The sequence below is a fragment of the Equus quagga genome, chromosome 8, assembly GCF_021613505.1.
Source record: "Equus quagga isolate Etosha38 chromosome 8, UCLA_HA_Equagga_1.0, whole genome shotgun sequence".
NCBI classification, from domain to species: domain Eukaryota; kingdom Metazoa; phylum Chordata; class Mammalia; order Perissodactyla; family Equidae; genus Equus; species Equus quagga.
In genome coordinates this window covers 84,400,150-84,421,800 of record NC_060274.1, presented here as the reverse complement: position 1 = coordinate 84,421,800, position 21,651 = coordinate 84,400,150, and the positions used below count along the sequence as shown (strand labels likewise).

Genomic DNA, 21,651 nt, shown 5'->3' with positions numbered 1-21,651 from the left:
TGACTTAAGGCCTCCCTTATCCCTGGAACTTACAGAAAAATAGCCCACAGTGTGGGGTGTCATTAAGTCATGGCAACATCTCCATCTAAAGTGGTGTATCAGACTTTCCTTAAAGCACAGTAACATCTCTTCTAAATCACTTTATCAGACTTTCTTTCCTTCATCCTATCAACAACATTTACTGGGTATCTAGAACCTGCAGGAAAGATGCCAACCCAGGGAGACGGAGCTGAATCAAACTGGCCTCTGTTCTCAAGGAGTTCTCAGGCTGGCTGTGAGGCAGGTACACAGACAATGACACCTAATAAAGCCCTATGAGGAAGAGATAAACAAGATCCAAATGCAGTCTTCCCTCGCAGAAGGCATGGCTCCTGTCTAACCGAAGAGGTTGAGAAGACGTCACAGGAAGGGTGCATTTGAGTTGAGTCTTGGAAAAAAGGAGGAGTGGAGTTTGCAGAGGCAAAGAAAATAGGCTAGGCTAGGCAAGGCTGCCAGAGAGAGCAAGAGGCCCTCAGGAAAATGCCAGGCTCCTACAGGGGAGGGGCTTTTGAAGAGCAACCATCGTATGCATAGCCCAGTGGAGCAGAAGAGGCTGGAAGGGATGCAGCACCAGATTGAGTGAGCACCATGGAAACGCAGGTGCATTCCCACGCGGAGGTGCCAAAGGGGAGAAGCACATTCCAGGAAAGGGTGCAAGTGACACACTTGCCAGCTCTGACATGCTACCCAGGTGTGCTCCTGGTCCTCTTACACTCGGATCCTGGCCACTACTGAAATCAGGGCGCTGCCTAGCCTCTCTGGGCACACTTTTCATCTCTTGAATCCAAGGCCACAGTTGGATGAAAATCTCATCCTCCTTAAACACATCTTCTGTTCTGGTGGCTGCAAATATCATTTCAAAATAAAAATACTTTATGCCATATTAATAATAAAATGTGTATTTTTATTGTTTGGGACTTAACCATTCTGATAACCTAATGATGCATCTTATTCATACGAAGGCGAACACAACAATCATATAATATTATCCAGTCAGCTTTTCAAGCTAACAGGGGATAAAAAGACAATTTTAAAAAGAAGTCAACAGGGAAAATATATTCTTCATTGGTTTTGAACTTGAAGGTTGATCTCTCCCTTTTATTTTTTAAGAAAAGAAAAATCCCAAACCTTTAGGAAGACTTTGCCTGCTCTGTCTGCTCCAATGGCTCGCCTTCCATTCCCCTCAGGGTATGAATTTTCTGACATCTTCTGTGCTTCCCACATGAAAAACCAAATCAAGGCAGAGCCATCGTCCCGAAGTGCAAAGCAAACTTTCGTTATTAGTTATGCTGGCAAAAATCGTGGAAAGTGTAAGCTACATAAATTCCAAGAAAAAGACTGAAATATATCTCTGCAAAGCAGAACTTCCCTGTAACAAGATTTGTAAAGTTCCCTTTTTTTTTTCCTGGCTATCCTGACACAAGCTGAACTTACTTGCACGATGTTCCAAAGCAGACAGAGACACACACGCGCGCACACGTACACAAATACACAAAGAAGACGTGCCTGAAAACTGTGAGAGAGGGGTGTTCTGAAACCAGACCATGTGCGGTGTCCTTGCCCAGATGCATCTGACTTCAGGCTGGGGAACATTAAACAAACAGAAAAACAAGAGCCGGCAATGCGCGTGCTGGGCGGGATGACAGAGGCAGCGAGCAAATATTGGGATTGTATTTCACCTATTGCCATGGTTACCAAAACAGGGTGGATACTGGCAGAAAGAGAAAGAAATAAAACCAGGAAGACAATGAGTCCTAGGAGAATGTCTGAACGTGTGTACGAGGAGCTGGTGAGGGTGGAGGGAGAGAGCCAAGAGAAGAGATTCAACGGAAGAGGGCATTTCAATACCCCTTTGTGTTGTGGGATCAGGGAGCTCAGTCACCACTCCACAGCAACACAATACAGACGTCCAAAAGCCCAAGCAAGACCCACACAGCCCCAAAGAAAAGAGCGATGAGGCACGGGAACTTTAGTTTTGCTCGGTGACAGGCAAAATCAAGAGAGTTTGTACCAGGTGCCAAGAGATAAAATACTCAGTGTGTATCCACACTCTAGGTGATGAAAAAGAATAGCTTAGTGGTCGCATGTCAGGACTCTCAAGTCTTAGGAAGAATTATAGAGAATTGGACCCATTCCCTCAGGCAATCTGATAGTTAGCTTCAATCCCCACTTGACTTAAAGGGAAAAGCTGATCGACTCTCTTTTACCCAGGTACCAAACCTCTGCAGAAAACGCTTCAGGAAACAGCCCCCTCTTTAAGAAGTTCACTATCACAGTAACCACCAGATGGCTTTCTCTGTCAATTCCTGGCTAGCATATGGAGAGAGAAGTGCTATAAACTTGCGAACTTGGAATCTGGGTTCCAACTCCCCTTCTCTCGCTAATTAGCTACGTGACCTTAGACAAGTTATTAACTTCAGACTTGTGTTTCTGAAAGGAAAGGATTTTGCTAAAATAATCCCTGGGTTCCTTTCCTGCTTTGGAATTTGGTGATTCATGGGCAATTCATAATCTCTCAAATTCTCATTTTCAAAACAAATATAATCAAATGTATAATCCCCTGTATTTGGGGTGCTGATCAGCACATAGAATGTAAATTCCCAGGGAATTTACTCTGTTCTGTAGAAATCTAAATAAATGGTTTGCTAGCTCTTATCAATGATCTCATCATTTACATTTTGCAAAAAAGTGGTATGATATATTCCTAAATTAAACTTTCTACAGTTTAACTGGGCAAAGTGGCAAAGGTTTCTGGCAAAACATTATGGTTTAGAGACAGGACCAAGGACTCAAGGCCTCAGTTCACCATATTTTACCAGCTTGTATGTTCTTCTTCATAAATTACCCAACCTCTCAGTTTATTCATTTGTAAAATGAGGTTAAGAATAGTACCTCCCTCATTGGATTGTTACCAGGATTAAATGAGATAATATATTGCAAGATGCATAACATAGTTTCTGCCACATACACAAGTGTTTAATTAATGTTAACAGTTACTATTTTCTACCATGGTGTTTTAAGAAGGCAAAGTGCCTTTAAAATGAGATCCATCATGTACACTAGTGAGAGAGTAGATTTCTGTTGTTGTCATCATGGAATCTTACGTAATTCCTGTTCATCTGCATATTGGACCGTGGTTTTTCACAGCAGTGAAGGAAGAAGATTCTGAAAAAAGTGGTCATCTCAGTTCAGTCCATCATCATGTTTTGATCACTGGCTACAGGGACACATGGCTGCTGGCATGACTCAAAAGTTAATGAGAGCTTCTTTCAAGTCAACAGCATTTCCTGCCTTGCCACAAAGCTTCTGAGAAGCAGACAGCTTATTCATTCACCACGTTTTTATTCCTGGACATTTAGGAAGTGAAGCTGGGGATGATTAAAGCAAACAGGCAAATCGAAGAACTGCATTTCTCAAGAGTGCCAAAGAGATATTACCTGGAGACTGTCTTTTCATGTGTATAAACTTTCCAGGCAACTCCATATGGAGCCAGGGTTCTCTGTGATTTATCTGTTGGACAGTGGGTGGCCAAGGGGCACCGTAGGCAAACAGTGATCTGGCTCGATAATTAGGGAGGGGAAAGGCAAACACAAACACACCCAGGTTGACATTCAAAACAAAGTGCAGATTTAACCACGGATTGCTCACTCTGCTACCCCAGTCCTCATCTGCCAATCTGCCAGGAGGAAACTATGAGCCAAGAAAAGAAGCACTGGTAGTAATTTATCAGTACAGCTGATGCAAAAAGCACAATTCTGGGTAGAAGCATAAAGGCCTGAGTTGGGGGCCCAGCTTTGTGTTTAAATGATGGCTTGATCTCCCTAAGTCTTTACCAGGCTTTGGCATCCTCACTTGTGAAATGAGCAATCTGGGCAAGGTCTTCACTAAGTACAGTCAAGCATTGCTTAAGGACGGGGATCCGTTCCGATAAATGCCTCATTAGGTGATTTCGTCTTCAAACATCATAGAGTGTACTTACACAAACCTAGACGGTGTAGCCTACTACATACCTGGGCCATATCGTACTAATCTTATGGGACCATCATTGACCAAAACCTGGTTATTCAGCGCATGACTGTACATCCCCTCCATCTGTAAAAGGCCTTGACTTTTCAATCATTTTGGTTTCTTTCTTTCATTCATTAATGCATATATTCACGTATCCATTCAATAAACTGCAAACCTAGCCATGGATGAAGTATGGACAGTCGATGACCAAAATACAACACAACCAGTCTATCAAAATGGAAGAAACACCATTTAGTACTGATCGCCACCAATTCCTAGGAGGGCATTGATATTCCAAGTTCTGTTCTCCAAGGAACAGACATATCGCTTTCCTCTCAAGGAAAAAATATGATGGATATTGTTTCTAGATATTTTTCAGAGAAATCAAATGTAGTCAGTTACTCTTTACAAGCTGATTACTCAGCTTACATTTATCTACTTTAATCCTCTCCTTCTCAGCCCCACCCTTGCCTCCCACCCACTCCAGCTCATCCCCATTTCCATGGCTAGAGTGTAGTTCCTTCTCTTAATTTTAATTCAATTGAACTCAGTTAAATTCAGTTCTCATTCAGGGGACCTTTTTCAGTACACGGAGCTTGCACAAGGCAAGGATTATCTTCAAGGAGCTTCCACTCAATCAAGTTGGGGAGGCACACATGTAAAAGAAGAAATGTCAAGATAAAAATATGTTTGGATAAAGAGATAGTGAAACTGGAACAGTCAGTGAGGCCACAAAGCTCTGGTTAAACCAAGGGGGAAATTCCATACTGTCAACCACTCCACATCTTTTCCAGGTTATCTGGAAGTCTAAACTATTCTTGCCATCCTTGTCTCCCATTTGTATGTGAATATAGATTAATCTAAAAAGAATGTGATGTAACCTGCTGGTTACTGACATAGAGAAGAGGTATGATATTTTTATATAGAGGATCAATGTTGTGATGAAAAAGCTTTGTCATTGCAGTGTGAGACTTAGTCTTTGGTAAGTGATATGCCCTTGGGCCATTGTTTATTTTTTGGTGAGGAAGATTGGCCCTGAGCTAATATCTGCTGCCAATCTTCCTCTTTTTGCTTGAGGAAAGTTGTCACTGAGGTAACATCTGTGCCAGTCTTCCTCCACTTTGTATGTGGGATGCCACCACAGCATGGCTTGATGAGCAGGGTGTAGGTCTGAGCCCAGGAACTGAACCCACGAACTCCAGGCCACCAAAGCAGAGTGCATGAACTTAACCACCACGCCACCAGGCCAGCCCCTTTGGGCCAGTCTTTTAACCTCTTGGAGCCTCAGGCGCCTCATAAAATGAGGACGACAGCCCTGTCATGGGATTATTCTGAGGACAAAATCAGGTTGCAGCTGTACATACCTTCTCCCTACTATCAAGACTCCTAGGCTTCACTAACCCTGTCCAAACTTAAGGTGAAATCTGAGCAGGGTGGCCAGAACCCTCTCCAAAGAGTTGTTTATGTCATCCTTCATTTTAGTCAGTTTCAATATGGTAGTAATCACCTCATCATTAATGAGACACAAGACAGATGTACGGACAAGTTTCCCCCACCCTATTTAGCTTCCAACACTATTATTGGTTTCTTTAAAAAAAAGAGAAAGAAAAAGGAAAACTTCTTTCAAAGCTAAACGGAGTTGGTCTAATTCTCACAAACAGAAATGAATGCAGATCTGCATAACACTGAGGACACCGTATCCACAGCACTACAGAACCACTCACACCCAGAAGAGGCTGGAAGCGTGCCCCAGTCTAGAGTGCACTTCCCCTACCCATCTGTCTCCTTCTTCCTCCCCTTTTTCATTTTCCTCTGCTCATCTCCCTCCTTTCCTCCCTTTCCCTACTTTGAAAGTTAAAAATGTCTACCAGGTATCCAGCAAATTTCCTTTCTGGCAGCCCCCATTTTCATGGAAGACACCCACCGATCCCAGGAATTCGAGAGAAAGAGCCTGTTGTTTTGGGTGATTAAAAAGATGCAAGGCTCATACGGCTTTGAGTCTGCTCTCACCCCCAAAACAAAATCCGACATGCACGCATCCACTCGTGTAATTGTGAAGCCATGTTTGTTGGCTTAATTCTTCAGAAAAAGAATCCATAAAACTAAATTATAATTTGCCAGAATTATGATAAAACCCACTTGGACAGATGCAGCCACAGTCCATTGAAGTGTACTACTTGATACTAGGGCACACTAAATCCAAAGAACACAGGGGCTTCTTGATTTAGGCTGTCCCAGATGAACGCAGTATAAGGCTTACTGGGGACACCTAGCTCTCTCCCTCCCACGATAGAAATGATTTGGGCAAGGAAAATGGATGTATTCCACTGAGCAATCACTAGTGAGACGGCTTCCAATATAGTCGTACATTTCAAGCAATCCTGTCTTAAGCTTTTGTCCACCTCCAGGACCTCTGAGTTTCACCAGAGATTCAGGACGATGACTTTTGTCAGTGGCCAATAGGGAGGATGAAATGGACACTCTGATATCACTGTCCCCAGGAGAATAGGTCTGCAGTGTTGTGGTGGGGGTGACACCTCCCTGCAGCTCTCTGGTTTCTCATGTGCTCTGAGAACACACCCCACAGAGTGCATTCATCACAATAGCCCATGTGTGACCTTTGGAAAAGTCCTTGAAAACAGTAAAACAAGAGTCTTAGTTGAAATCTGGAATCCATTCCAGTCTTACACAGGAAGAAAATTAGGCATAGAACAACAAAGCCCATAGTTCAGAGAAACCTGGGGAGGCTCTGGCTGACATTAAAATCATGCAAGATTTTTTTTTCTTCACTACTTTGTATTTCATAAAAGCTTTTCATCTCAGCAGCCCAAAGCTGCTAGAAAATACTATATGGTTATTAGATGGCCATAACTGGTTTCTCCAGTGAATAAAGCAAGTAGAATAAGATTAGAGATGCTGAGTAATATATTAAAAGTCACTTACTTAACAGTTTTCCAAGCTACTAAGTAAATGCTATTCTTCCAAAATATAAGGACGCCAATACTTCCATTTTTCCCTTTGAATTAATGTGTTGGCAATAAGAGGGCTAGAGGTGGACGCTTGGGGCTGAAAGAATGGCTGTGCTCCGTTAGCCCCAACTCCACAGTACAGTTCATTAACCCAGACATCACGGATCTGGAAATATTCATTCACTTAGAACATGAATCAGCAGGATAGTGTGCTTGCTTTGTAAACTTAACTCGACAAACATTTGTGGGGTTAAGGGTATTTTATAAGCACAAACCAATCCTCTTTTGTCTCCAGCTGATACTATTCACGACAAATTTCCCATAGTATATGTTTTTATTTCACACACATAAATAATTATAAACCTGTACTCCCTTTAGAAGCATTTTCTTTCTTTGCCAGAAAGAAATGGGGTAGGACACTTCTGAGACAAGTGGTGGCATAAAATCCAGTGAAAATCAACTGGCAGGGAAATTTGGTTTGGAATCGTGTTTTAGAATCCATCTAAAGTTTGTCTGGGAGGTCTCTCAAAAGAGATACAGACCCTGAACCAAACAAGATGATTCAGAAATAATCCAGCTGAGGGAGTAGCATCTGATGCTCAGACCCAGAACACATTCAGACACATGAATAGCTTAATTTTGTTTTTTTCTTAAGTACCTTCACAGTTCATTTCTTATTTTCCTTAAAAAAAAAAAAAAGTAAATGGCATTACTCTGGTCTCCAAAACAGATGCCAGTTTGAACTTTATTCTGCCAGCACGTATTTGGTTTGGCTCTGCAGGGCTTGAGTTGAAAAAATATTTGCCAATTCCAAAAAGATTTAACGAGCTTTGCTGAAGATGTCAGTGCCATTTGGCATGTCACAGGGACTGTGGAACAGCAAAGAGCACTCTCTTGACCACAGATTTTATTTGCCCAAGGTAGCCAACACTGGGAGTTCAGTCGCTTCCTTGGGTCAAGAAGCTGCAAGTCAAATGAGTGAAATTTCCAAGAGAAAATGACCAAAGCAGGCGTCAAAAAAAACTTGCTGCCATTGAAAACGAAGTCACTGGGTTTTGATGACTAATTTTCAGAACTGTGGATAACGTTCTCATACCAGCCATCAGACACGGTCCCTAACACTATCAGTCAGGAAACCAAATAAATCTCCAACTTCTAGCAACAGCTATCCTTATCCAATGTCAGATACCAAAAACTTTGCTGCGGTGTATTTTACTGTCATCCGATGCCACGCTAAGTGTAGTGTCAGAATTTAACTATACAAAAACCGAATGACCTACTTCAAGTAACGCCACTAAATATAACCAGCAAATTTACTTTATATTGCAAAGACAGACATGCATTGCTTTTATTAATATTTAGTAGAATATAAATGCATGAATCTGTCACTACGATTGGAGAGACTGACCTTACTGCACATAAATCTGATACGTTAAAATTCACTGGAGGTTGTCACCTGAAATCGTGAATTTCAGTAAGAGCTCCAGTGACTTTGCAAGAAAACAAGCCTCTGATCCTTACCAATCAACCTCGCATCTGACAACTATAACAAAAAATGAAAAATATTTCTGTGATAGTGTGTGCTTAAAAATCACGTCTGTTTTAATGGATATGGGGACAAAAAGAGTACCAGTGAAGCTATGACCACCTTGAATAAGAAAAACTCTGCATTTTTTTGTTATTTTCCTATTCTGAGCAAATATACACATACTTGAGTGTATCCCACCTCAAATCCTATGAGTCTCCCCAAACTTTTAAACGTCCCTTTTACTAAGGCCACATCTGATCCAATGCTTGTTACACAATCATCCGACGCCATGCTTCAGTAAAAAACATCCTCAAAGAGAGAGCCAAGCTCGCCACTGCCTTTCCACAGAAAGACCTATTCACCAAAACAAAGATGGAGCTGTCTACCTGACTTAACTGAAATTTGGAAGTCAGAGTCGAAATCAAAAGTCACAAAATAACAAAGGGAGGATTCTGACTGTTATTTACCATTTTGGCTTCTGAATGCATTGGCTGGACTTGGGCAGCAGCGCAGGGGTTGCTGAGGTTTGGACCTTGCATTCCCAGGAGGTTGGAGTTCACTGACATTTGTCTCTCCATCTAAGAGAAAGGAAAGCAAGAGAATCAGAAGTCTGAAAAAGGCAGTCTAGGTCACAGACAAAGCTTCATTTCTCTTTCAAATGGTTTGTTTAGAACTTCTCTGAATAACTCTGGAGAAAGTCTGTGGTTTGGGGAAGGGTGAGCAACGCACTCCTGCGCCTAGAACCCAAGCACAGCAAAGTGTCATCCAAAGTTGCGATTTCTATAGAAGATGCCCAGTGCCAAAGAGAACTCTGTAATCATGGCAGATCATTTCCAAGCAAAAGCATGGACTATTTCCACTTTTACAAACACGCCAACGACCAGGGATCACGCTTATACTTGTAACTGTTATGGTTATCTCACGCTTTTTTTTTTCTTCCTAAATTTTATACAGAAACATGAATCATTTGAGCAATAAGAAAAAACAAAATTAATTTAAAAAGTAATGCTCTCAAATACGGTGGGGCTTCCTGTCACTCTAACTCGTAAACACAATCAAAATGATCCAGCAGAGGTATTTGAGCAGCTGCCCCTGGCACAACTCTTCCCTGTTAACCCAGTCAGGACTCTACATGGCAGTTTTTGGCCTCACCACAGTGCTAGGCCTTGGGGTAGAGGAAGAAAGCAGCTGAGGGTATTGTATGACACATGGTCAACGGCTCCCACATTGTCCTGCATGCCTGCCATCCAGTCTAGAATCAATATCTTTCAAATACCTGCATTTACTTCTGGCATTTTTGTCTCCAGGGTGTCTCTGTTAAAAAATAAATACAACACAATCTCTATTTGAGTCAGGGAAGGGTGTGTCTGATGGATATTTTCTGTTTAGTAGAAAATCAGCGCTTTTCAAAGATCTAACATAAAGCAAGCACACAATACTAAAATCTCACAGAAAATAATCAGACTTTTCTGAGGGGGAAATATAGATTCTTCAATGCAAAAGCTTTTCCATTTGGCAAAGGATGGAAATGAAAACGAAAACAATGGTCGGAAAATTTAGGAAACCAGGTTCTGTTCAAAGTTAGTCCAGAAAATACAGGGTCCTTATCACTGGGGCTCTTCAAAGAGTGGAGGACGGAAACCTCACAGACAAGAGTTGAGAGTGAGAATTGAAATCAATGACCCTTGCAGGTCCCTTCCATTGTTGAGAGTCTATCACAGCCATCTCTGCTTCGTCCACGTCAGGCGCGGGGGTATGATTATGACCTTAACGTGTGGGTTAGCAGAGGTGCTCGCCAAAATCCTCCTGATGGATGACTGGTGGACACTCCCCATCACAGCAAAGCACCCTCAGCCTTATCTTGGCCTGGATTCCTTTATCAGTTATCTAGCAGTGAACAGATGTGTGAAACTGTTTCAAAGGAGCTATTTAATGGAGAATTTTCGATATGTTCTAGAGCACTCCCAAAAAACCTTCTGAGGCCTTATTGATTCAGTAAAATAAACTGTTCACCCCGTATACCCGCTGAATCTCCCGGGAGCCGAAGTACTCTGTTTTTTAAATTATTTTTTTAACTGCAGTAAAACATATATAACATAAAATTTACTATTTTAAGCGTTTTTAGTTCAGTGCCATTAAGCGCATTCATGTCCTCTAGTTGTTCAGTCATGAAGATTGCTCTAAAAAATGCTTATTACTTATAGCTCCCTTGCAGAGGCTGGGGCATAGGAGAGTTGGAATAGCGTTTGACACTTTATTCCAATTGGCGACCTTCTCCTAAAAGGACATCAAGTCCAAATGAGCTTTCGCTTTCAGTTTTCCGAAGGAGGATCATTCAGAAGTACAAATGATTGTGTGGGGTTTTCCAAGCTACTAGCCATCACGTGCTACAAAGAAAGGAGAGTAGGCTGCTCGTGGCCTCTGGATCCGGAGTCGGCCATGCTTCCCACTTTTCGGGAAAGTTACAGCCTATGACTATTTCTATCCCGTGACTCACAAATTAAACAGAATAGTGAAAACAGGCTGATTTCTCTATCTAAAAAAGTTGCATTTTTCCAGTCTAAATGATTACAAGGGGTCAGCAACAGCCTCTTCAAAACAGCTATTTGGTGCTTTGTACTCATAAGGCTCTGCGGCATGCGCGTGGCTCTGATGAGTTGACTAGAATTAAGAGGTCAGAAGATGGGAGAGGCTTTGCTGAATATTATGCAATAGTTAGCACTGGAGGTAAAATGTCCAGGCAAGGAGTTCACCTTTTCTCGAGCTGCCTCTTTTCCCTTGAAACAAATTAGAAAACGGGAGCTAAAATGTCTGCAGTTCACTGGGCTTTTGTGATTATAAATGAGTGTTCACATTCCCAAAGTATTTGAGCTTTTGACTTTCAAGATAGGAAATCAGAACCCAGTGAACTCCTCGAAGGCAATGCCTGCCTCGTTCTTCACTGTATCCCCAGCATCTCACACAGCACTTGGCCCATAGCAGGTGTTCAGCAAAAGTTTGTGAAATGAATGAATGAATTAATGAACAAACACATCATTTCTTCTCAGACCTAGGGCTTTCTGAAATATGTGGCTTGACAGCACGTACTACAATTCAGTTAAGAATCTTACCTTCACCTACAGACATGGGCTTATCTTTTATGCCAAGGGAATCATGGTTTCCTAGGGCAGGAACTTTGAAATGCCAAAGTTATAGTGCAGGAGCTGGTGACTTGCTAAAAAGGAAGAAAATGCCCAGATTTCTAGGGCCTAGAACTCTTAGGATATGCTTTTTAGAGATCTTATATTAACTTTCATTAGTTACATTAGTGTCACTCGGGACCATGATTTCTCAACCTTGGCACTATTGACAATTCGGGTTAAATAATTCTTTATTGTGGGGGCTGTCCTATGCATTGTAGAATGTTTACTGGCATTCCTGGCCTCCACCTGCTAGATGCCAGTAGCACCCCGCGCCTCCCCCCCCCCCCGCCCCTGCCACCGTTGTGACAACCAACAGTGTTTCCAGATATGGCCAGACATCCCCTGGGTGATAAAATTTCCCCAGTTGAGAATCACTGCTCTAGACTGACACTATTGTCATGGCAGCGTACACATCACTGACACAGCTGAGGGAACTCCTGTGGGGGTGGCATCCTTGACTTCATCTACACTGCCACTTGACCATGCACCTGATCCCTTGCCTCTATTCTGAAGCAGAAACAGGAGGTCAAGTTGTATAATGAAGTGATGTGGTGGAAATAGGTGCCAGGCACCTTTTTCTGGGCCCTTTCATTTCAAGTGTCCCATCTTTGCCCCTGGGAATAGTACACAATTTAATCAAATGGGAAAAAAAGTCACCGAAGCGGTGTGTTTCTGGTCAATGCATAGGATTTCTGAAAGGGAACTAATTTTGGACAAGAAGAATTTAGAGGCTACTTGAAGACAGCCCATGGTGGAAGTCTTCACGCAATTAGTTGGGGTGAGTAAAACCTGGGACAATGGCATTGATGGTGCTGTTTTCCTTCATCTAAAGGTGTCTTAGGTGAACAATGCAGGTAAAGTCAACCAGCTCATCTGTCCTCTGGCCCAACCAAGCAAAGACTGTTTCTAGCCTGAACTACCTGATACTTACAGTGCACAGGTCCATTTCTCTACACTAGGGCCACCAAGCCCTTCTCCATCCCCCTAACTCCACTGAGATAAACAAGAAAATTGCTCATCCTCGGATAATCTAAACCACTCAGCGTGAGTTGAGATGTGGGTTCTACTCACAACTCTTCACTCCTAAGCTGTGTGACATTAGACAACTCCTTTCACTTTCCTAATTCTTCAGGCTTCATCTGTAAAATGAGTGTATCAATAATCACTGCTACCAAATTCCCACAGGACTGCCATGAGAACAAAACAAACTAACAAAAATGAAATAATAACAAAATGTAGACAATTCCTTAAAATGCTCTACAAGGCATCGTTGATATTATTGTGGGAGGGTTTTAACTGAATTGTTCTATCGCCTCTAGAGCTTTTGAGAACTCTTGTGGCCCAATGAATAATAACACTATTCATGTTCACGAAGTACAGGGAGGGAATCCCGTGGAAGGAGAGCAAGGCGTGCTCTGGAATAGTCTGTATTCAGAGAGGGGCAGTTTAGTGTCATGATTATGAGTGTAGACTCAGAAGTCAAACTCCCTGGACTCCATCACCTAACTAGCTCTGTGACCTTAGCCAAGTTACTCGGCCTCTCGGGCCTCAGTTTCCTCATCTGTACAATGGGGATAATAACAGTGCATACCTCATAGGTTTGTTGTGAGAGTGAAAGGAAAGAATGTATGTACGATATAGTGGTTGAGCGAGTGGGTTCTGGAGCCAGAACTCCTGGGCTCAAAACTCAGCTATTGTGCTCCTCAGCCAAGCAAGTTACTTGACTTACTTTCCTCATTCAAAAAATGGAGATAGTAACAGTACCTACTTCAGAGGATTGTCCCACGTGTTGATGAAGTGCATAGAGAGCAACGAGCACATGGTAAGCACTCAGTAAACACTGCTAGCAAGAGTAATAGAACCTGATGTTCGCAAATACGTGTCAGCAGTTATTATGTACCATTGTTATTATTGTTATATTATAGTTATTACTCTGAGTCCTGGCTAGACCACTCACTGGCAATTTAAGGACACTCTGTATACAGCCCAGGCTATAGACTTTGGAGTAGCCATAAAACACTGTGTTCCTGAATGAATTCCATTCCCTAGATGTGGCAAGCTCACTTGTCACCCACAGGAAGATGGGACCAGGCCTCACTAGGGAAGCACTGAAGGACGGGAAAGCCAGCAAGATGCCTATTGATGAACAACCGGGCACTCTCAGCCAACTGGCACACAGCTCAACTCTGTCCAGAAGAAGCCACTTTCTTTCCAGTCAGCTCAGATCTCAGCTTTTCCTTTACTCTTTGAAAAGGGCAAGCCTTGGCGGAAGCGAGAAGCACTTACTGGCATCAGGACGGCGGAAGACCCCGGCATGGTAGGGTTGGGCAGGGTCCCAGGCATGGAGGCTGGCATGGGCTGTCTCTGTCTGTTGTGGAGATGTAGCAGAGAAGATAGAGAGCCTGGGACAGGCCTGGGAACAAAGAAAAAAGCAAACATTATTCCTGATGCCTCGGGCCGGGGATTCACTGCCTGTCTCTCTGTGCCCAGGACCAGCGGGTACAACACCATTACACGAGCAGCAGATCAGATCCTCTGATGGGAGCCATGTAATTGAGGATATTAGGGAAATAATAACAAATAAAACACAAGCCTGGCTTCCTTTGCTGCTTCCTAGTTAATACATCAAATTCCACTTCATTTCCTGACCTCTGTTATCTAACTGATGGTCAATAGACAGCCAGCTGGTAAATCTCCTACAACCCCTGCATCTTTAGGAAAGGGATTTGGACGTGAAATCCTGTGCTTCCTTGGACGTCTCTGCCCTCTGGAGGACCTGAGAGCCTGAGATCTGCGTACATGTGTTTTATGCACACTCTCCCACACCTCTGCCTGGCAGCCTCCTGGCTTTGCTCTGGCTATACTTTCACTATCTGGATTTGCAGAACCAACTTCATTCATGACTTCCCCATAGAAATCGGTTTTAACTTTTTCATAGTTCTTCACTGTGAGTGGAAAAAACCCAAAGACAGCACACAAACCGAAGCAGCCGCACTGAGGTTCCCGGCCCGGCCGCCGGCCTTTCTCGGGCAAGTCCAGGGCCCAGCCCCCAGTCACCAATCCTTCATTTTATAATAACTCGAGGTGTTAGGCTGTTTGACAGAAAGTGACTTTGGCCTGACCTGCAGGACTTGGGAAAGCATTCCTCAGGGGAGTACATAGTTTGAGCTTTTGCTTCAAATTGCCAGAAAAATTTTTTAAGGGCCTTAAATTGATTTAATGAGCCAGGGAAAGTGGGGCCAGGGAATGTGGGGCTGAGGGAAAAAGGAATTATTTGTGTTTATTAAAAATGGCAAATAAGTGACCTCCTTGGCAAAATTCTCAATCTGCTGATGCTTTGGCTCTGGGGAGCCGTATAAACGTCAAGCCGTTGAAATTAAAGACTTCACAACAAACAAATAAAACGAAACAAATAAACAAACACCCCTCAGGACCTCTGAGTCTTCTCCGCTAAAGCATCTTATCCTGAACGCCACGATAGAAACTAGTGCTTCCAGAATTAATGCATTTTCTAAAAAAAAGATTCCCTCCTGCTATGTGCTGGGTTGTGGCTGCGGACAGAGACCTTCTGTGGAGCTGACGCCTTCCTGTGCATCAGGGAAGGACGGCCACGCCCAGAGCCCAAGCGGAGGAGCGCGAGCAGCCTCTCCTTTGGAGCCCATCTGCCTCCCATGGGTGACTCACGGAGAAGAGGGAGACTGAGACGGGGAAAAGAAGGCCAACAAGCTCTGCCTTCACACTGCTGTTAGAATTCCAAAGAAGATTAAGTTTTCCACTCTTTTTGCCTGACAGCTCCTTTGGAAACACAGCTAGCCATCACAGTCACACATCACAGAAGGATTAGTCATAAATTAGTCAATATTTATATGTTTAGGAAGTTGTATGCAGGAAAATACAAAAGAAGATAAAACCTTTACACAGAGTTTATGAGTAGTCACATAGATGGACTAATGTAAGTAGCTTGTAAAAATGAAATGAGCGCTTTCAGAAAAGCAAATGAAGTACCATGGATCTTTCTTGATATGTGCCCTGGGGACCTCTGGAGTATGGATTAATAACAAGGATTAGTGGGGCCTTTGAAGGTCCTTCAGCTTTTACAGTTCTAGGAAAGTGCTGGTTTCAACTGCTCCCAAATTCTATCGTAGGTTGTAACTTCACTGGGTCTTAAAGTCTTATTCAGAGGTAGGAGACAGATAGGTATAGAATGCGGCCCAGTCAACAGACAATGTTTCTTTTATATTCTCCAGTCTTAATATTTTGTTTGAGACATTTACTGAAAAGAAAATAGTTACATATCAAGGTATATCATGTTTAATAATGATCAGTTCCCCTAAGTACAAAATTAATAATCTGAACTCCCAAGTTTCATAATGAGAAAGATTCAGTGAGAGCATCTACTCTTTCATCTATCTATTTATCTCTCTCTATATCTATCTATTTCATCTATATATCTATGTATTTATCTATCCATCCAGATAGATAGATGTACATACATACATCTATAATATATGCCTACATACAGATATATACATTTATACGTATATACATACATATAGCCTTCCTCCATATGTCTGTTTCCCTAGTCACTAGCGGGAATGCTTTAAGCATGGACAGTCAGGGATAAGCAAAAACTGTTACAGCAAAGACAACTAAAAACATTTTATTATGTTGATTTGCAACATCATCCTCATAAACAAAGGGCAACATAATATCAGCATTTATATTTTGCTTCCAACATGACATATGAATAACACTCTTGGTTATCAGTTTTTATTGATGGGTTCTTTTTAAAAAAGAAATCAATTTAACAACTTAATGGTGGTGTGAATGGAGATGCAAAAGTAATTAAACTGAAAACAAGTTTTCGTTCTTCCCCGAACGATGGAAAACTCCCAGTTGTATAGAATAACTGGGGAATGGTAAGTTTCATTTAATTCAACGTTCTTATTAGGTCAGTTATTTCCACACCATGCATAGATCTACTAGATTTTAAAACATCAAGTATTCCCTTATTAATTAAGAAGATCCTTCAGGGCACTGGGTTCCCTTGGGATTACAATAATAATTACCCAATGATGCCAATAAGACCAATTAGCAAGGTATACTTGGAGAGGAAAATGGTTATTTGAGAACCTTGTATGTTTAGACCCTGAATAATTTAGAATTATTGTTTTACACAGATTCTAAGTAATTTCCCCAACCCTATCTACAAAACTGATGGAGTTTTCTAGGCTTCTGGCTTGTGCTTTTAAAACCACAAAAACTGAAAGAAAAAAACATCTGTGCCTACCCATCACTGGGTATACAAAGGACTAGACTGAGATAATTATGTAGCTTGACCCAAGAAACAACCATTTGTCCAGAATACTTAGATTATTGAAGCAAGAGAGGTATCGGAATAATTGCATTAATTGTCTAATTCCCTTTGTGTATATAGAAATAATTATTATTTAATACATTGCACTTGCATAAAACTTATTATATTGCACTGTACATGGTTTCATTATTTCAAAGTATTTTCATGTTCATGTCACTTGAAACAATACAATGTGGTAGGTAGGACATTACTCCCATTTTACTCAGGAGTATGCTGAATTCAGAAATATTTAAATTTGCCCGAGGTCATATGAGACATGAAAAGAAGCAAGACTTATACCCAACTTGCAACATAGGGCTTCCCCCATCACACCTTGATGGCTCCTATAACTAAGTTATTATTGATTTTTTATACTAAAATAAATTCACGGTCCATTTCCTTTGATATTCACACTGCTCCCTGGACTTTCCATGAAGTAGTAAAATTCTGCAATACTGCTAACATGAGAAGCCACTCATCCATGTGAAATTCTATTTTCTTCCTTAAAAAAAACACAAAACACAACTTCCCAAACAACACATCAGTTAGACTCTGAAAATAAGATGGCAAATTGCAGTAAAGCTGTGAAAACAAAGACCCAACAGTCTTTCTCCAGTGCAGGCTTGTTGCCATGAGCTAATAATTCCAGACTTTGAGCAAGCCGAGCCTCCTTTTTAATAACCATATGCCTCTAGGTAAAGTATTTCTACTAAAAATTATTGAGGCATGGAACAAGGTAAGATGTGTGAGCTCATGTTGGATTGTTCAATTACTAAACTGAGTCCCGTAGCATTAAGAGTTTTCCAACCTGACAGATTATTCCTCTTTATACAGTTGTATAAACATACTGCTTACAGCTGAAATCTATGTAAGCTTTTCTTTCAATTAAAATGTCAAGGATGACAGACTGTGTTTTCACTATCCTTAACAGAATGATAGGTACCACAGCAGGCGATTTCATGTCCTAATTTCTCCCTGCAAAGAATGTTTTCCAGTCTAGGGGTGTCTGAAAAGCAAGGGCTGTGTCTGCTGGTCTCCTCTGCCCTCGAAAAAGCCCAACTACCTTTAAGGAACTAAAAACCAGTGCTTTGGTTTGGAGGGTCTCAGGAGGATCACCGCAGACTGCTCTCCTTTTCCAGGTCTTCAAAAGATCCATGGCACCCCGAGATGCCTCTTAAACTCAGGACAGACAGACAGATCTGCCAGGTATGTGGTCAGGAAAAGGGAAGAAGCAAATGACAAAAAAAATTAGGTTAGAGAATTAGAAGATCCACGTCAGCTTTGAAATCAGACCATCAAAATCTAAGAAATCTTGAGCAGGTAAAAAATAACAACAAAAGGGCTTGGTGTGTGTGTTTGTGGGGAGGGAGAGCGGTTGAATAAAAAAGCTTCAAAGGAAAAAATATGGAAAGAAGAGCTAGAAGGGAGAAGGGATCCAGAAACCGTTGCTATTAGAGTTTCTGATTTTGGGGAAGCAACTTTCTTAACTTTTGGGCTTTCCATTTTGTCATGTGTCTAGTGAACGGATCAGATTATAGACCATCTTGAAATCCCTTGAAACTCTAAAATTCAGATTCTAGGACTTGGAATGAAAATGAGATGCTCTTAAGCTAGGGAGACCGTATGCTCCATTATGACAGGGTGCTCTTCACTGTTCATTCATGTGTCCACAGCACTTAACCCAGAGCCTGGCACACAGTAGGTGGTCAGTGTCTATAGGTAATGAAATTGAGCAGTTCAGCACTTCTTAATGTCAAGACTACATTTGAAACATGAATAAACTCCAAATAGAAAGTGTTCCTAAAAAGTGAGAGAAGACGCTAAAAAAGAATTTGATACATTCCATGGGGCCCACACTTCTTTATCATTTGAACATAACAGAATTCCACACACAGACTAGAGAAAGCATATTGTCCACTATCTTTGTATGTGCTTATGAAAAGAAATGTGCGCTTCCTTTAGATCTTGTTAAAGGAAGCTTTGTGGCCTAAACTGGGAAATTAGTTTTTATCCGGGGTGTGAAACTGAAGAGCTAAAGAGGGTAATATAATCTCTTAAATCTTAAGAGAAGGCAACTTGTAATGAGAAATGCTTATTTACTCATTTTTCTCCTAATTTGGAATTTAAAAATTCCTGTTTTTGTCAAGAAAGCAAATTGTTAGGATAATCAAGTAGAATGTGAAATGGAAAGATTATATAGTTAATTTCTTCCGTAGGTAATAATTGCATTGTAAAACAGGGTAGTGAAGAACATGGGCTCAGAAGATAGTTTGCTCAGGTTGAAATCCCAGCTCTGCCACTTAATAGCTCTGTGACGTTGGGCAAATTACTTGGCCTTTCTGTGCCTCAGTTTCCTCAACCGTAAAATGATGATGATAGAGATAGTTACCTTATGGACTGAATAAGTTACTACATAGTAAATATATTGAATATGCTCAACAAAATTAGTTGTTGTTTTTGTTATATTATTATTATTCTGAAACACTGATCAAACAACAGATTAATCACCATACTTCAATCAAGAGCCTATGGCTTAAGGCTGGGATCTTAAAGAATACCAATCCTTAGCTTTAATTAAAAAACTTCACTCTAACAAACATTAAAATGCCCAAAACCCCTTGCATATATAAGATATTTCCTTAAAAACCATCAATTTTAGATTCCAAACCCTTCTATGGAGGCAAATGGACTCCTCTCACCCACAATTTTACAGAATTTCAAAATGACTTCACATTATTTCTCAGAAAGGACTCTGGAAAATATTTCCTCAAAATGGAACCAAACTAGTTCCCCAGAGATCAGTCCTCAGGATCCAGTTTTTCCTGAAAACAATGACAAAAATCCAACAGAAGCAATAATCAGGAAAACAAGACAGCTATGTGGCCCGTATTTCTAAAGACAGCACATTCTCCGTGTCTTTTTTTGAATGAGTTCACGCTCAGCACCACCTCTCCATCAAGCCCCTCAAGTTGGAGGGCAAACACAACATTTCCGCTTTTAACAAATGAGGAATTTGAGACAAAGAAGCAGAAATATTTACCATGAGAAAAGGCACCAAAATATCAGCAGAATTCAGTTAGAATACGTATTTTCCATTTCAAAGCTTTCTTAGGCTCAAGGGAAGACCCCTGCTAAGGACCTGGAGTCTCCTTGCAAGAATTGTTCCCCACGTTTGGTGACACAGACATGCCAGTGTCCAGGAAGAGAATTCTTAGTGTCTATACCTTATCCTCTGTCTTGTGCCTAGCTGCCACGTGGTCCTAAAAAGCTATAAAACAGCCAGAGCTCCAGGTCATCAAGAGATGAGTGAGCCCATCTCCCTGTGATAGAATTCGACATGGCTCCAAGGTCTGGCTCCAAGGTCTGGCACCACGGCCTCCGCAGCTCCCAGCCCTGGCTCCACACCCGCACGATGGTGACTTTCTTCCAGCTTCCTGGAAACGCCATTTTTCCTTCCTGCCACAGAGCCCTGAACGTAACTCAACCTCACCACCTTCTCTGGACAACCACACCAGGTCAGGGCCTTTTTCGGACTGTACTTTCCCTAGTAACATTTATCATCATTTATCCAATCAATCAATCAATCACCAAAAATCAATTAAGCACCTAATATGTATCAGGCTCTGTGTACTTTCAGCGCAGAAAACTGGTTTGGCAAGTGAGGTCATTTGCTTAATAACCCATTTACAAATTTCCAATTGGTGACAATATAATGATCAGCAAAATAGATGTGTTTCATGGTGTCTTGGAGTTCACCATCTCAGCTTCTTGGTTATAATTCTGCATTGATTTTCAGTGAATTTTTAATATGTCTCTGCTCCCAACTAGCCAATGAACGTCACAAGTCAGAGATTCTGTCTGCTTTGTTTATCGATGCAGATACTTCTGAAACTGAAGAAAGTACACATACCTAGTAAGTATTAATAAATATTTCTCGAATTAACGAAAACATAGAGATCAAGGGTCTCTTTGACTAGCAAAGGACACAGCAAGAAGAGTGTTCAGTAAATTATCTTTGCTAACTAATGAGAAGAACTTGATTGATTTCCAAGTCATAGGTGAAACTCCAATTTACATTAACAGCCTAATACAACCCATTTCTGTTCTTGAAAAGCATAAATGGTTACTCCCAAGGTAATCTGTACTTTTGATCAGTGCCCCTTAGATTAAACTCAAACTTTCAGATGAGTTCTAAGCCCATTTGTTTTTGCATCAATTAAATTAATTTCCATTTGAGCTTATATTTTAGGCATTTCATAAGAAAAGGCCAAGAATAATTCAGAAACGCTCATCTGTCTCCAATCTATATAATGTTTTAAAAATTGGATGCCTGCCCTGCAATAAGGCTCCACTTTACAATGCTCAGAGCTCTGGGCTCAGAGGTACCACTTATACCCACACCATGGTCAACTAAACATCCCATTTCCCATTATCGAAACTGACAAGAACACTTTGGGAATCATTATCACCAGGGGTGTTGGAAATTAAATTTACCTTGCAAGATAAATTTGGGCTCCTTTTTTCAAATCAATTTTGTACTACTGATGCCGTTATTTTAAAGATGTAGTA

At 41.4% G+C, this 21,651-nt stretch overlaps 1 protein-coding gene across 8 annotated transcripts in view; it reads right to left on the bottom strand.

The window, feature by feature from the left end:
- The window catches only part of CREB5 (cAMP responsive element binding protein 5), a 399,941-nt gene that overhangs the window by 86,755 nt on the left and 291,535 nt on the right, over nt 1–21,651 (bottom strand). For all 8 annotated transcript variants that reach the window (XM_046669245.1, XM_046669242.1, XM_046669243.1 and 5 more), the window contains 2 exons: nt 14,013–14,139; nt 9,012–9,122 (listed from right to left, as the gene is read on the bottom strand). In XM_046669245.1, coding sequence (XP_046525201.1) covers nt 9,012–9,122; nt 14,013–14,139 — 238 coding nt within the window. The remainder of the gene's footprint in view (nt 1–9,011; nt 9,123–14,012; nt 14,140–21,651) is intronic.